This window comes from Myotis myotis, unplaced genomic scaffold (genome assembly GCF_014108235.1).
Source record: "Myotis myotis isolate mMyoMyo1 unplaced genomic scaffold, mMyoMyo1.p scaffold_m19_p_18, whole genome shotgun sequence".
Classification (NCBI taxonomy): domain Eukaryota; kingdom Metazoa; phylum Chordata; class Mammalia; order Chiroptera; family Vespertilionidae; genus Myotis; species Myotis myotis.
The window spans coordinates 17,693,268-17,709,323 of NW_023416322.1; the positions used below are offsets into that span (position 1 = coordinate 17,693,268).

Here is a 16,056-nt window from a genome sequence, read left to right on the forward strand (position 1 = left end):
CTAGGAGGGCGCGGGCCTGGAGGAGGCGTCCCAGAAGGCGGCGCCTCTCGGAGGAAGTTGCCCTTTAACTGCAGCAGAGCCCCGTGGCCTGTCGCATCGGCCGCCGGGAGCGAGCAGCGGGTGCCCACCGGAGGGAGCCGTCCGTGCCGCGCCCAGCACCGCGCGCCCCGCCGCCATGGGCGCCTCGGCCTCCAGCCAGCTGGACGAGGGCAAGTGCGCCTACATCCGAGGTACGCCCCGGGGGGCCCTGGAGCCAGACGGGCCGCCCGGGCACTGGCCCCAGAGGGGGCGCCCCGGCTGCCACGCCCCGCTCTCTACCTGCGGGCGCGGGGGTCCCCAGGTTCCACCCGGCGCGGGTGCAGCTGGCGGCGCCGGGGATGCTGGGGAAGGGCCGCTGGAGGGCGGGGAGAGGCAGGTGCAGGCTGCGGGCGGGGCAGGACCTCCTTTCCTCCGCTGGGGCCCCGGGGGGGCTGGGGTGTGTGTGTGTCTGGGCTGCCCTCCGTCCAGAAACACCTGTCCCTCCAGGCCCAGGGCTTCTTCCTTCTGAGCTCCTTCTGAACTTGCCGCGCAGAAACCGGGGATATCCCTGGTTTCTAGAGATTTCCCTGGGGATTCCCGGCCCCTGGAGCAGAATTTCCCTCCTGGTCATGCTGGCCTGGTTTTCTGAAACGCGGCCTTGGCCAGGGTTTCACTTGAACTTCAAAGAGTCCATGGGGGGGACGGTTTCATCAGAGGCAGAAGGGACAATGCCATAGTGCGCCCAGGTTGTAGGGCTCCTTTCCCTCCCCGGAGAACGGGGGACGCAAAAGAGGAACACGAAGATATTTTGTAACTGTTGCCAAAGTCACCGAGAGGGAGGAGAAACTCATTTTGAGAGAATTTCAGAGATGTGGTGACTCAGAAAAGAGTGTGAGGCAGAAGAGAAAAACCTGACCTGAAGTGAAACTGCAGGAAATCATGACTCTTATCTCCTGGGTGGTACTCGGCCTCCCTGTCTTCCCTCCCCACAACCTTGCCCACAGCCACTACCTAGCATTTGGTTAGAATTGAATGCTTCTCTGGTTTTAGAAATAGTTTCTAAAAGAGGCACGGAACTCTGGCCTGAAACCTGACTTCTGTTAAGAAATGGCTCGGTTCTTCCTAATACCTCTGTCTGGCCCCCTAGGTCTTTTTCTAAGAAGAAAACACGTATTTAGGGTTCCTATTCCATATTTGCTTTTAGCCACCACAACACTGAGACCCATTGGAAAACGCTATCAAGTCGGGGCACTTGAGCGCAGTGGCATTGATTCTGCAGATTCCTGCCCTGGTGTTTTTGGAGCTAGAAGGTCACCCACAATCCATACTGTCAAGTGGATAAAATGTGGTCAAGTATCTCTTGGCTGTTGTTTATGTAAAATGGGGACAAGATGGATGACTTGTTTATATTAGTAAAAGAGCTAAACTAAGCCTACCTTAGTCTTACGCATTTGGCTAAAGGATTGTTTTTTTCACCAGTGTGCAGAGGACTGAAAGAACCATGTAGAACATAGTGTGAAGGCGCTTGCTTTGAGTTATTAGCAAAACATGTTTCTGGCACTTATTTTGTAAGATTTTATCTCACTGAAAAACACCTGATGTTGAAGCATGGCCATCTACAGTAATCACTGGAAGACCAGCCATGAGAGGGATCAGCTTGCTTGAAGAAGACCTCAGGGTCATGGTTATTGTTGGTGCAGACACTGTACTCATGTGATCAGAGCATGTGTTACCTTTGTAATTCTGAAATTAGATTGTTACACAGAAGAGATAGGAGAGAGTTAGTGCCCAGGAAGGATTTGGGTGACCTTGACTGCATCCTCTAGTCTTGTTCAATTTCATCTCCTCATTCTTTGTTAGGGAGGGAACTTTGAAGGTATGTCAGGAAGAGCAGAGTTAAAATCAGAATGCCTCCAGGGAAAATGAGACATTGCCTCATTTGAGCATACACGTCTTGCCAAAGAAGAAAAGTGCATTGGAAAAATGCATGGTGTTGTGAATTGTTAGTGCATGAGCAAATGAAGGTCATTGGGCTGGGATTTCCTGATGGCTTTGAAGCTCCTGATCCCTGAAAAAAAAAAACTATCTTCTTGGCTTTGCCCATTCTTTAGCCCTTTCTCAAGCTATGATTTAATTGTAAGCAGAATGATTGAAAGTGTGACAGTAAAAATTAAACACATTTTTATGACCCATTTCTCATAAAGTAGCTGCCAGTGAAATATTATATATAGATTTGAAAGCTCTTGTGCGGAGACAATAAGTTTCTTTCAAGCTTGATAAACTTGCTAACATATGGAGAATAACTAGTCAGTATATTTGGAGTGAGTTTTGTTAACTTCATCTTGTATGTGTTAGAAACAGCTGTCTGAATCAGCATTTACTTTTAGGTGAATCATTGAACAGCTACCATTTGGTTTGTGTGCCTCAAAATTGTGTGTGAATAGTGATCTTTGTCACATGGATATTTTGAAAGTACATTATTTCTTAGAATTTATTAAATCTCTAGGTAAAGGGGTATCAGAAGTGTTAAAAACTTACTTCATTTCCAACGATGCTAGTTTTGAAAATTACTTCCACATTCACATTTCCCACAACAAAATAATTTTTCAGAATTGTTTCTAGAAGACTTTCAATAATTTCCCTTGATAAGATGTTTTTACCAATAAATAATAGAGACCAACTTATAAGCACATGGGCGGTGTCATCTGTTAGATTTCAGGGAATGACCTAAAAGTGTCTTCTTTTGATGAGAAAGAAAGCTTAGACAATCTAGGTACCAGTGGCCAATTTAAGACAGTTTTCTCTTTTGATGTCTTATTTCTTTTTCCTTCTTAAACTGTTGGTATGCCTAAAAATGAACCATATCTTCAAAAACAGAATATTTTCCTGTTTAAGCACTATTTTTTTTTCCTTTTAAAAATTACCCTTTAATTGTTAATTTATCAAAAGAAAACTCTGAAAACTCTTCCACATAATCCTATGGAGGGTCAGAAAGTACTGGAAAATCAGTGCTGCAGCTGAGAACTGTGGGATACACAGGTCCTGGATGGGGGCTGCTGGGCACTTCTAGGCCTGGTAGCAGCAAGTAGCAGTTAGGAAAACTGTTCTTTTCTTAGATGTGTACTGTAAGAGTTAACTTAGGTGGCTGTATAGAAACTATTCAGATAACAGTATCCAGAGTGAAGTCCTCATAGACCAGGTGAGTGAAAGGTAGGAGAGCTGTGCATGTCTGCAGGCTTCTCAGTGTAGGTGTGTCGCACCAGTCCACAGAGTTGCTTATTCTTCACTCAGGATTTGTTGGTAGGAGATGGGCATAGACCTGGTCTGACTTATCTGGATAATTATGACAAAGTTATCTTAGGGTCCAGTTTATCTGGCTAGTACTGGCAGTAGGAAGTGGGCAAAGATTATAACATTAGTATTTGTTTCAGTTCCTAATTTGCAGAAATGAATGGGTTCTCCTAAGAAATGAGGGATTGCAGCTTCCCCGATGGGAGGAGCAAGGATGGAAGAAAGAAGGAGCAGACCCAGTATAAATAACACACAAACCTATATGGATCACATTGTCTTTTGATAAAAAAAGAATGCCTTCAGTGGATAGAGTGTCGGCCTGTGGACTGAAGGGTCCCAGGTTCAATTCCCGTCATGAGCTCATTCCCGGGTTGTGTGTTCAATCCCCAATTGGCAGCCAATCAAGGATTCTCTCTCATCTTGATGTTTTTATCTCTCTCCCTTCCTCTCTGAAATCAATAAAAAAATACATATTTTAAAAAAATGCCTTCAGGCTTGCCAACCTACCAATGAAGCTAGTAGGAGTTTTAAATTAGGAAAATGACTGCAGGTTGGGAATTTCTAGTGGCCATAATTACTTTTGACCACCTTTAGATTTTGTGGACGGAAACCAAGACTTTGGGAATTTAGTGTGAATTGAGATTTTCTTAGCTTCAACAGAAATAAAGACACTCACTCAGACACATTCACATTTTCTCCTGTACTTGTGGAAGAAACAGTGACCTTCCTTCTTGGGTCCCCATTTATGCTTTGATAAACTCATTGAGGCAGATGTTAAATCAAGATCTGGCCCGGCTGGGGTGGCTCAGTGGTTGAGCATCGACCTATGAACCAGGAGGTCACAGTTGGATTCCTGGTCAAGGCACATGCCTGGGGTGGGGCTGGATCCCCAGTGTGGGGTGTGCAGGAGGCAGCCAATCAGTGATTCGCTCTCATCATTGATGTTTCTATTCCTCTCTTCCTCTCTCTTCCTCTCTGAAATAAATGATAAAAAATATATTTTTTAAAAAAGATCTGCTCAATGAAGCACTTCTTTTTTCTATGGTCATTGGCTGCATTGCCAAGGGTGCTTTAAATAATATTAAGTCCTAACATGGCAATAGTGGTTTTAATGTTTTTCATTTTTAAGTATACTTTTGCTGTGGACTACTGAACTGATTGTAGTTTTACTCCTGTTGTAATCTTTGGTTCCCAGGTGGAAAGTGCAACAGCAGGAGCTCAACCATAACAGTGGTTTCTAATATAACTAAAATAAATGCACTGTGAAAGTTTTACAAAATATGCAGTGTGAACTTTGATGGTGAATTTTAATCTCCTCATCAGAAATTGTAATTTATTTTGTCAGTGAAGCTGGGTGATACCATTTAAAGAAACAAGGTACATACAACAGTTTGCATTGTGAATGGGAAAGAAAGTCAGAAGTGAAGATGAAAGAATAATGGAAAGGGGGACAAAAGAATAACAGAGTATAATTCATCTGCTACAGTCTGTTTAAAACATTTTAGTAAAACTTAGGACTTGAGAGCTAAAATGCTAACATTTGCAAACGAAACCACACACACACCACCACCACCACCACCACCACCACCAAACAAAACTCCAAATGCAATACAGATTTTTCTCCTTTGAAACTGAAAATTCATTTAAAAAAGGGACTAGCAAGTTTCTGCCAATAAGGAAATGCAAGCCAGTTTATAAAAGTGCCTTTTTTTGGTACTACATGTTTTTTCTCACTTAGAGGAGAGAGGGAAAGATTTAGAAATGTGAAAGCAATTAATTCAGTTTTGCAAATTGCAAGGTCTAGGACCCAAGAAACTCATATTCTTATGCTTGAGGATGTGTGGAGGTTGATGTCTGTAGGATTAGAATAAATTAATAGTTTTTACTAGGAGCCTGAAGTGATTTAGAAAGAGTCCATAGTCTGAAGGAATTTTGGAAGAAGAGTAAATGTCTCTATGCCAAACCACATTGGATATTTTTCTTTTCTTTTTTAATAAACCTTTTTTTTTTTTGTTTTAAAGTAAAATATAAGTTTGGAAAACCACACAAAACCAGTGCAGAGCTTAGTGAATCATTATAAGGCAAATTTCCTCGTGGCCATTACCAGGTCAAGAAAAGGAAAGAATTTCACAAGCTATCCTAGAAGTCTTCAGGTGCTCCATCCCAATCCTAGCCCTTTTTTGTCTCTCCTCATATAACCACTGTTTTCAGTTATCTAGCTCCCGCAAAAGATAATGGCTCTTAAAAGCAACTAATTAGCCCAGCCGGTGTGGCTCGGTGGTTGAGCGTCAAACTATGAACCAGGAGGTCAGGGTTTGATTCCCAGTCAGGGCACATGCCCGGGTGGCGGGCTCGATCCCCAGTGTGGGGCATGCAGGAGGCAGCTGATCAATGATTCTCTCTCATCATTGATGTTTCTATATATCTCTCCCTCTCCCTTCCTCTCTGAAATCAACAAAAAATATATTAAAAAAAATATATATAACAAAAACTTTTCTAGAACAGCAGATTGTGTCTCTAGATTTATAGAGCCAAACAATGCCTGGCACTCATCCAGAGGGGATCATCGTTCATGCTCCCATCGTCCAAAATAGAAAGACCTCGTAATACACAGGGCATTGTATAGAGCCCTCGGTAGCAGCAAGCAGAAATTAGCTCTTGGCTTCAAGGCTGATTGGGACCTACTCTAATAAAAAAAATAAAATGTAAAAGCAAACCTCAGAAGGACCAAACTGATCCTGAGTAATATAACTGCATGCCTGAACAAAGTCCAACATTCTTTATAGGAATACAACAAAACACATGCAACAATGTAAAGTTCACAATATCCAGGATCCAAGCAAAAAAAAGTGCCAGGCAAATGAAAAAGCAGGAAAATACCCACAACTCTAAGGAAAAATACCCATCAGTAGAAAAGACAGGAATTACAGACCTGGTGAAATTAGCAGACAAGGTTGTTGAGACAGTTTTTATAAATATATTCCATATGTTAAAGAGGCAAACATGACTACGATGAGGAGAGAAACGGGAGATATTTAAAAAAACCCTTCTCTCCAGTCTTCAGGAAAGAGCAATATATCTACTGCGTTTTGAAGTCTGTTGGCATATCTGTTGGAGAATGTATGCCTGTAACCAGCGTTCTCAATAGATCTGGGAAGTGGGCAGAGCAGGTCTGCGTGTGGAACTGCTGACATGCGCTGGTCTGGGGCCAAGACAAATGAGCAGGATCGGCTCAGAAGGAAAACTGTGGATATTGCACGTGCCGTTATCTTTGGGGCTACATGGGATGAGTGATAATTTCTGTGATTAGCTCGAAAGAACTCAGAGGTTTTTCCCCCAATTTGAATTGGACGCACTTGTTTAAAAATAAATTTCCTGTGTAAGCCATGCTGAATGAGTTAGAGAGATATGGCCGGATCATTGCCTGAACAAAGCAGACACGAGCTTGGAGTTGGATTAAGATAAATTGCATTAGCAACAATGGAAAAATGTGTACTATCTGGAGTATACATATCTAAAATAGTTTTATCGGAGAGGATTACGTGAGTAACATTTTTTGAAATGTACTGTTTAAACTTAAAGTAAATGATAATTTTAGAGCATGACTAAGACCTAAGAGCATGACTATCAACTGGGATGCCAATTCTTTTTAAAAAAATCTTTTTATTTATTAAATTTTTTAAATTACATTTTTATATTCAATATCATTTTGTATTAGTTTCAGGTGTATAGCACAGTGGTTAGATAATCATATACTTTGCAAAGTGTGCCTCCTGATATTTCCAGTACCCAACTGGCACCATACATAGATACTAAAATATTATTTATTGACTGTATTTTCTATACTGTATATTACATGGGATGTCAATTCTTAGTGAAAAATGGTAGCTCCTAGTCTGAGGAATCCTATACAATAAAGAGCTAATATGCTAATGAGATGGAACAGCAGAACGACCGAGGCTGCAAGGGCTGAGCCCCTTGCACGAATTTCATGCATGGGCCTCTAGTGATGATGATAATGACAGTAAACACTAATATTTATTGAATGCTTACTATGTAGCAGGAAGTAAATGTCTCAGAGAAGTTAGCAGAATATCAAATCTTTCAGAAAGCCCAAGTCCTCTCTACATAGTTTTTTCTGTTCTTTCTTTTTAAATCCTAATCTGAGGGCATGTTGGAGAGAAAGAGAAATGAAGAGAGAGAAAACGAGAGAGAGAGAGAGAGAGAGAGAGAGAGAGAGAGAGAGAGAGAAACATGGATGTGAGAGAGAAACAGCAATTGGTTGCCTCCCACATGGGCCCTGACCTGGGATCGAACCCACAACCTAGGTTTATGCATTGGCCCAGAATTGAACCCGAGACCTTTCACTGTACTGGACAACACTCCACCCAACTGAGCCACATCAGCCAGGGCCACATAGCTTTTTCTTTAATGGACAGGAGTATAAGGAGTAACAACTTGATAGGATTTGAACAGTGACTTATTTACTTTATGAGCTAAACTAGTAATTTATCCTTTGGTATAAACTGAAACATTTACTAAATGCTTGACTATATCTTAATTCTAAATTATTGGGCTATTTTTTGAAGTGAATATTGATGTGATTATAAATAGCTTAATCCAGAAATTAAAATTCATCCAGAAGTTAGCAAAACCTAATAAATATGGCACTTACAAATAGGTAAAAGCAGGCGTAGATGTCACTTTAAAACTTTAAGTAAATCGGTAGCTGTAGGGACCTTCTTTGCCATAGAAGAAAATGTTTATATTTGTGGAGCAAGACACAAAAGACTCATAAATGGAGCTTTCAGTTTTGAGGAGCAGGCATGATACTCTCCTGACGATTCACTGAATCCGAAGCTGGAATCTATTATATTGAATCTGTCAACTGTCTGCCATCAGTTTCTCATATATAAAATGGGGACAAGCAGTAATGCCCAGTGAGATAAAAAGAGCTCAGAAATGAAGGCCATATAATCCTCTGATTTCCCGATCCTACGATTATGCTAATAAATTTGTTTTTACTATCAGAGATGGCATCAGGCCTTCCCAGAGTAAATAATTGGCTTTCAGATGCTGCCAAATAATACCTATCTCACACATTTGTTCTGCAGACTAATTAATGTTTCAGAGTGTTTAAACACAATGCCTCTACAGAAGCAATGGCATAATTTGTTGGGACATTCTAGGATTGTAATTAGTGCTAATTAGATTCTTTTCAACAGCTTGTTGCATTTACAAATTACTGCGTCTAAGGTATTCTGCTTTATTTATTCATTATGAAAGAGTCAGGCACAAAGGTTTAAACAGGAGCCTTTAAACAATTATTCTCAAGATTCTACACATACCCCTCCCCTCGAATCAGGGGCGGGCGGTAGCAACACAGCTTTCTAGTCTGGGGAGAGCAGCTGTGTGCTGGGACACTGGCTGGTGAGCGCTGAATCTGGGCATCACTTCCTAACTCAGAGATCAGTGACATCATATTGGTAGCTTGCAGTCAGCCATGATAGATGTTTGTTTGTTTGTTTGGACCCAGTTTACCAGCACATCACAGCCAGTACCGCTGTCTTCAGGGCATGGAATCTGGTCGCAGAGAAGCAATTGCCAGTGGCCTGAAGCCTGATTTCAGTTGCATATTAGAATGGGCCCGACTCTAACACTCCCCAAATCTCAGTAGCTTGACATGATAATGATTTATAGCTCACCCATTATACAATCCAATGTGATCCCCTGTGGGGTAGAGACGGGGGTGGGGTCATTCAGGGACCCAGAGTCTTTCTCTCTAGTACATTGTGCCATTGACCCCTTGACAGACTGGTAAAACCTATGGATTCCTTCTCAGAATGACATTTTTTTAATGAAAAGAAAAAAAACAACCTCACAGGATTATAAAAGAAACCAATTTTATGAAAATGCAGTTATCAAAATATTTTTAAAATCTGTTATATAATGATGTATGGGCTTCTTTGTGCGTTTAATGGCAAGGTCTTGTGGTGGGTCTAATAACTGCTGTCATCTTGATGAAATGCTTTTTTCTAAGACGTGCAGCACATGAAATGTGCAGTGAAGCATCTGTGATCTCGACCAATGACAGTCACAAGCACTGCTATACTCTGCTATGGTTTGTTGCCTGTACACAATAGTGAGGGAGATGCTGAATTTGAGTTGGAAGTTAATCAAAATAATTGTTACTTCTCCCGTTCAACTTTTGGACCCCCTGGATTCTATCTGCAGATCCCATAAGGGTCCATAGACTCTAGAGTAGGACCCCGATTTAGTGACTCCATTATTCTTAGGGGCACAAAGACCTTAACTGGATACCCTGCATGTGTCTGTGGATAAGAGGAGGGATAGTGGCAGACCAGTTGCCAACGTTTTATGGACCGGGCCTAGGGTCCGTTCCTGTTCAACCTTAGTGTTTCCACATGACCTAGCTTCCTTCTGTATCTGTTTGGCAATTTCCATCCAAAGTCCTATCCTTTTTTTTTTTAATTGATTTCAGAGAAGAATGGAGAGAGAGAGAGATAGAAACATCAATGAGGTGAGAAAATCATTTATGGGCTGCCTCCTGCACGCCTCCCACCTGGGTTTGAGGCTCAACCCCATATTGAGGCTCAAAGCATATGCCTTGACTGGGGATCGAACCCTGACCTCCTGGTTCATAGGTCGATGCTCAACCACTGAATAACACTGGGCGGGCAAAAGTCCTATCCTTTGGTTGATCACCTCTTCTCTTACATCCCCTCAACAGGTTGACTCTAATATTTTAATGAATAGGTTTTCTACTTTATATTCTCACTTTGAAGGTAGGCTATCTCTTTACATGATCTTTAGATAAGAAACATTTAAGCCTTCTAAGCTTGAGCTGTAGACGTGTATGACCATTGAACTCTTGAAGTGTGGCTAGTTCAAATTAAAATATAATGCAAGTGAAATATACACACTGGGTTTTTAAGTCTTGGTACAAAGAAAAGAATGTAAAATGTCTCATTAATATTATTTAATAGCAATTACATATTGAAGCAATATTCTTTTGGTTCTAGTGGGTTAAATGCACTGTTTAAAATTTTAATGTGCCAAAGAAATCTTGAAATTACCCTAGAGGCTCACATCTGTGGCTCACATGATATTTATTTTAGACTCTTGTTTCTGAATAAAGATTTGTAGAAGATTCATAGAGCTGCAAGGGACTTGAGAGAGAAGCATCTAACCCAATCTCTTAATTACAATCCCAGTGACTGAGTGAGCTACCCCTGTCTGCATAGTTAATAATGGCAGATATGGGACTGGAACTCAGGTCTCCACACCTTGGTACAGAGTTCTTTTCATAGTCCATGGAATGTCAAGCAAATTAAACGAAACCCCAAATCTCCAAATTTTAAGTTTCCAGTCCAAGCAGAATATACTGTAATTCAGCGTTATATGTAAAAATCCTGAAAATGGCAAGTCTTTTTTTAATCGTATGTACCGTATGATTCAGCCCTAAATTTAAAACTTAAGTATAGCTTTCCCTTGGTATTGAAGAATTGCATTCACAGGTGGGTAGACAGACTGGCTGGTACTTGACTCTCTGATGAATGCAGAAAAAAGGAGCACTGAGGTCATTCTCCTCTGTCCCCCTGTTGAATGTTTAAGCTCATAAAGAAGTGCTAAACTATTCCTATCTCTCCAGGATTTTGTTTGAAAGATATGGGAATATGTGTCACCCTAGGACTTAACATGACTCCCTCTTTCTCCCAGCCAGGAGGTGGTAGAGTAGATAGCAATTAAAATAAATAAATAATGGGCTTAATTTTCTCTTCTTCCATTTTCTCTTCTTGGCTCCCACTCGACTCTGTAGCCAAACTTAAGAGGATGTCTGGAATCTTTAATGATCTTTTGGTTCTAGAATATTCCTTCCCATGGGATTTTTCTCCCTCCAACTTACTCTCCCTTTGTAAAGCACCAATTTTCATAGGATTGCATTTGGGTCATTGTGTATTTAAATTATATTTAAGATAAGAGTTTAGATTTTAAAAAGCTTTTACCTTAAATGCTATATTTTTCAATACATCACTTTCCCCTCTTAGGACTTTTTAATAATGCAAGTGATTTTTGAATCATATAATTTGCTATTGAAATTGAAATAACATAGTACCTTGCTCAGACCCTTTGGAAAAGATTATATGCCACCTACACTCTGGAATGTTCCATTTTCTCTGTACTTGCATTTCTCTGCATATTCAGTGGTCCTTAGATTTCTAAGTTCTGAGAAGAACCATAGGAATGCCTCCTGACCCATTACGACATCAGTGTTTCTCTTACTAACATGTCTCGTGTTTTGATATTTCATTTCTTCAGTATTGTTATTTGACACTTTCATGAGACAGTCTTGAGGGATACCATCACTATGCTTATTTCATATCACCACAGCTACTGACATCAATGGGTGCCTGAGAAAGAGAATGCAAACTCTCAGTGTTTCCATATGTTTCAGTGTTTTTATGAAAACACATGATGCCTTGAGATGCATTGATAGCCAAACTCAGCATTTTTCCTGGGATATATTAGAACATTGCATTGTTTATTAAAAGGAGAAATATATACATGTGATGTATTTTGCAAATAAGGGAAAGACATTAAAATTTGTAATAAAAACGTGCAAAATGCTATTTATAATATGTTTGCCCCATTTTTAGAAAAGTGAACAAAATAATAAAAAGAGTGTACAGAGCAGATCAATTCTTATAAAACATTCATCATGAATGTTAAATGTGCAGCTTTCTTAATTCAACAGAATATTGACTCTGCAGGTACACTATCCAAGTTCAGGTTCTGGCCCCATCACTTGCTAGCTATACAACCTTTTGAAGATCTCTAATGGCCTCTAACCTTGGTTTCTCCCACTGTAAAATGGGGTTCTTAGTACTGCCCTGAACCAGAACTGAGCTGATGTACATTTTCTATAATTTATGGAGTTGAGACTACAGTGTGCTCCAGGCTCAGTAGGAAGCATGAACTTTGGGGGCAAGTACATGAAATTTGGTAGGGAAGAGGTTGTTGGAGGCCTGGTTCTAACACTTACCATGTGACTTTGAGCTTGTCTTTAGGCCTCAGTTTTCTTCTTAGTGCAAAAGTTGCTTGATTAAGTCTCTCTAAAGAAATTTACTGAGGATGAACTTATAAAACATAATGGAACACATCTATTTCTAATGGTGAGATAGTCATGTCATACCTTTCATTCTAGTCATCCAATAGAATGTGCCCTCTTCTGTGAATTGAGATGAACAAAACCGATTAAACAGCTCCTGAGGGACTTCCATTATGGAGGTGGTGATGGAGAGAAATAAATAAACAAATATTAAGATGGCATGTGGCAATAAAATTATGAAGCAACCTAAGAACAGGGAAGAGGAAAGAGTGTGATGAGGGCTACCATTTCAGACAAGGGACCAGGGAAGTCCTCTCTAACATTTGAATAAAGTGCCAGAGTGGGATACAGGAATATCTGGTGGAGGTACATCCTGGGCAAAGGAAACAGCAAGTTCAAAGGCTATGAATTTGGAAAGGAGCTAGTTTTGTCTTAGGAACAGCAAGAACGAACGCCCGTGTGGTTAGAGAGACATAAGCAATGTGTGCTAATGAGGGAGGGGAGGAGGTAGGTAGGACCACATCACAGAGGAACTTACAGGCCATTGTAAAGACTTGGGCTTAAGAAATCATGAGGAGTTCTGAGCACAAAAGTGACATAATCTGGTTTCTCTGACTGCTATGTAGAGAACAGACTGTAAGAGGGACAAGGGAGGAAGCTGGAGGTCAGTTAGGAAGCTAGAGCTATAATCCAGGTCAGAGGTGGCCCAGGCTAGGGAGTAGCTGGAGGTAGTGAGAAGTGGTTGGGTTATAAATATATTTAAAGGTAGAGCTGCCCTCGCCGGCTTGGCTCAGTGGATAGAGTATTGGCCTGTGGACTGAAAGGTCCTGGGTTTGATTCCGGTCAAGGGCACATGCCTGGGTTGTGGGTTCAATCCCCAGTAGGGGGCGTGCAGGAGGCAGCCAATCAATGATTCTCATCATTGATGTTTCTATCTCCCTCTCCATTCCTCTCTGAAATAAATAAAAATATATTTTAAAAAATAAAGGTAGAGCTAACAGGGTTTGCTGATGAGGTCTGTGGCATAGGAGGAAATACAGCAGCTCCAATAGAATTCCAATGTTTCTGACCTGAGCAACAGAAAGAATGGAGTTGCCACTTACTGAAACAGGGAGAACTGGGGGTGAAAATGATGAGTTCAGTTTTGGACATGCTAAGTTGGATATCCAAATGGAGATATCAGATAGGCAGATGGAATAATTAAAATGATAATAAAAGCAATGATGATGGTAACTGTCTTTTGTGAAGTGTAGCCTTTAATTACCTGCCAGGCACTATGTTGAGAACTTTATACACATTACCTCATTTAAATCCTCACAATAATCCTCTGATATAGGTACTATTTTCATGCTCATTTTGCAGATGGCAAAACAGGCCCAGGGAGATTAAGTCCATGGTAAAGGCCACACATGTGATACTAAATGGATGACATTCTCCCTGAAGCCAGAGTCCTCTAGTACAGTGTCACTATGTGGCCACAAGAGGAGGAGACGGGGCTCAGAAAAACCGAGCTGAGTTCCTCCTCCCAAAAGGAGATTGCTGTTTGCCTCTATATCGGCTGCCTTGATCTTTTTGAGGCTTAAGTTCTTGGACACCTTGAAGGTTGTTGAATTCTGGTCAGAAACATCATTTATTATTTAAGAGCAGAAAGGTACTGATGACATATTTACAACATATTTGACTTCCAAGGAATACAAATAATTTTTACTGCCAAATACTATAATTTCAGGAGAGCAGTAAGAACTGTCATCTGATGAATTTATTGTTTTCAAAGGAAATAAGCTTGGATGCTGATCTATGTCCATTATTGTTCCCTTTTATAGCTGAATTAGGCACTGGGCCATGAATTTTCATTTCTAGCCTGTCCTCATTTGAAACCAGCTTTCTTATTCATGATGCTATGAGCAAGTGAAAATTTTCCCTCTATCTATCATGATAGCCTTTAGATGAAGCAGAAGTATAATCATGATGTTCTCATTTGCATAGGCATCTCCCTGACAGGTCATCAGACATCTTTATTGTTCTCCAGTACATTTCATGGGCTGCTGAAGGCATGCATAATCATCGCTGGCAATTCATCTTCTTACCTAGTTTAATGGCCCCTATTACATAGAAGGAGAATGATGGAATGGAAAGGCAGTGTGTCCAGGGCCTGCCTGCTTATGAATGTGGAGTCAATTACAGTGGAGAACCATTTACATTAGCTCTTATTATTCAGTTACCTTTTGCAAATTTCACCTCACTAGGTTAAACTATTCTGAATGGCCTTGAAAAAAAAATTGTGCACCTTCTCACCAAGCAGGCTCAGATTCCTTATTCAGTGTCGAGCAAGTAAGTGGTCAGTCATGAGACCATCAACTTCTAAATTAGTGAGGACTCCTCCATACATACCCATGAATAGGGCTAATACAGTCACTCAGGTTGGGGTGGGTGGGCTCCTTACTTTATAATTCTTGATTTAAAAACTAGTTTGGAGATAAAGCAGATTAAAAAGTCATCACCTTGACTGAGTTGTTTTATTTTTTTAATAATATATTTTTATTGATTTCAGAGAGGAAAGGGGGCGGGGAGAGATAGAGAGAGAGACACACACACACAGACGTCAGTGATGAGAGAGAATCATTGATCAGCTACCTCCTGCACACCCCACACTGGGGATCAAGCCCACAACCCAAGCATGTGCCCTGACTGGGAATTGAACTGTGATCACCTGGTTCATAGGTCAATGCTCAATCACTGAGCCCAGCTGGGCTTGACTGAGTTGTTTTAAATCAACTCTCCATTGAATGATCTTTTCATTACTTCTTTCTTGGCCTCTACTCAATATGATGATGGCAATAGTGATGGCGATGCCTGCTGTCTGCCTGGTGGTGCAAGAGCCTTATTTACAGCTGGTCTGTGGCAGAGCAGGGACCCAAACCCAGGTCTCCATAATTTTCTATATATATTATCACCCTCATTTCCAGATTAGGAATGGAGACTTAAATTCCAGTTTGTGATTTTACACTAGAATATGTGCAATTTATGCCCCTTAGCATTGCCCTAGCTTAGTTTTTCTAGTTACTCTAAGAAAAGCATTATCACAAGATTAATAATGGCTTTGTTTTGATAGGAAATTGTAGTGTGCTATCTCTTTAGATCATGTTTTTATACAAGTCTGTATACTGCTACTGCACACTCCATCACGAACAATTCCCTTTTCACTACTTCACTAAATATTCCTCTAAAGCATAAGTTTTATTGACTGTGGAGGGCACTAGCTTTCATATATCCTGTAATTTATCTAACTGTTCTCCCCTTGTTAGACATGAAGGTCATTTTCAGATTTTCATTATTGTAAATAATATTTTAGTGAGATTCGAATGCATAAATATTTATGTGCATCTCTGATTATTTTCTTAGAAGTACTTCTTACATGTCAAAGAGTGTGAACAATTTTAAAAATTATAGCTTTAAAATGAAAGGTACAATAGAAGCACAATGCATCAGCCGCAATGAATTTCTGAACCTCCTGGAACACAGTAACTAATTTGAGCTCTTGGTAGCAGGAAATTTATCTCTTTTTTTTCTCACCCCATTTGTATTCCATGATCTGTCCTCAATACTTGTTTGTTGAA

General features: G+C 40.6%; 1 protein-coding gene across 3 annotated transcripts in view; it reads left to right on the top strand.

Annotated features, from left to right (window-relative positions):
• The first annotated feature begins 102 nt into the window (after positions 1-102).
• Positions 103-16,056, top strand: part of NIBAN1 (niban apoptosis regulator 1) — a 126,985-nt gene continuing 111,031 nt past the window's right edge. For 2 of the 3 annotated variants that reach the window (XM_036342821.1, XM_036342823.1), the window contains exon 1: positions 103-230. Coding sequence is in view for 1 of the 3 variants with exons in the window: in XM_036342822.1 (XP_036198715.1) it covers positions 176-230 (55 nt within the window). In the remaining 2 variants the exon portion in view is untranslated. The remainder of the gene's footprint in view (positions 231-16,056) is intronic. The other variant, XM_036342822.1, reaches the window with a different exon arrangement.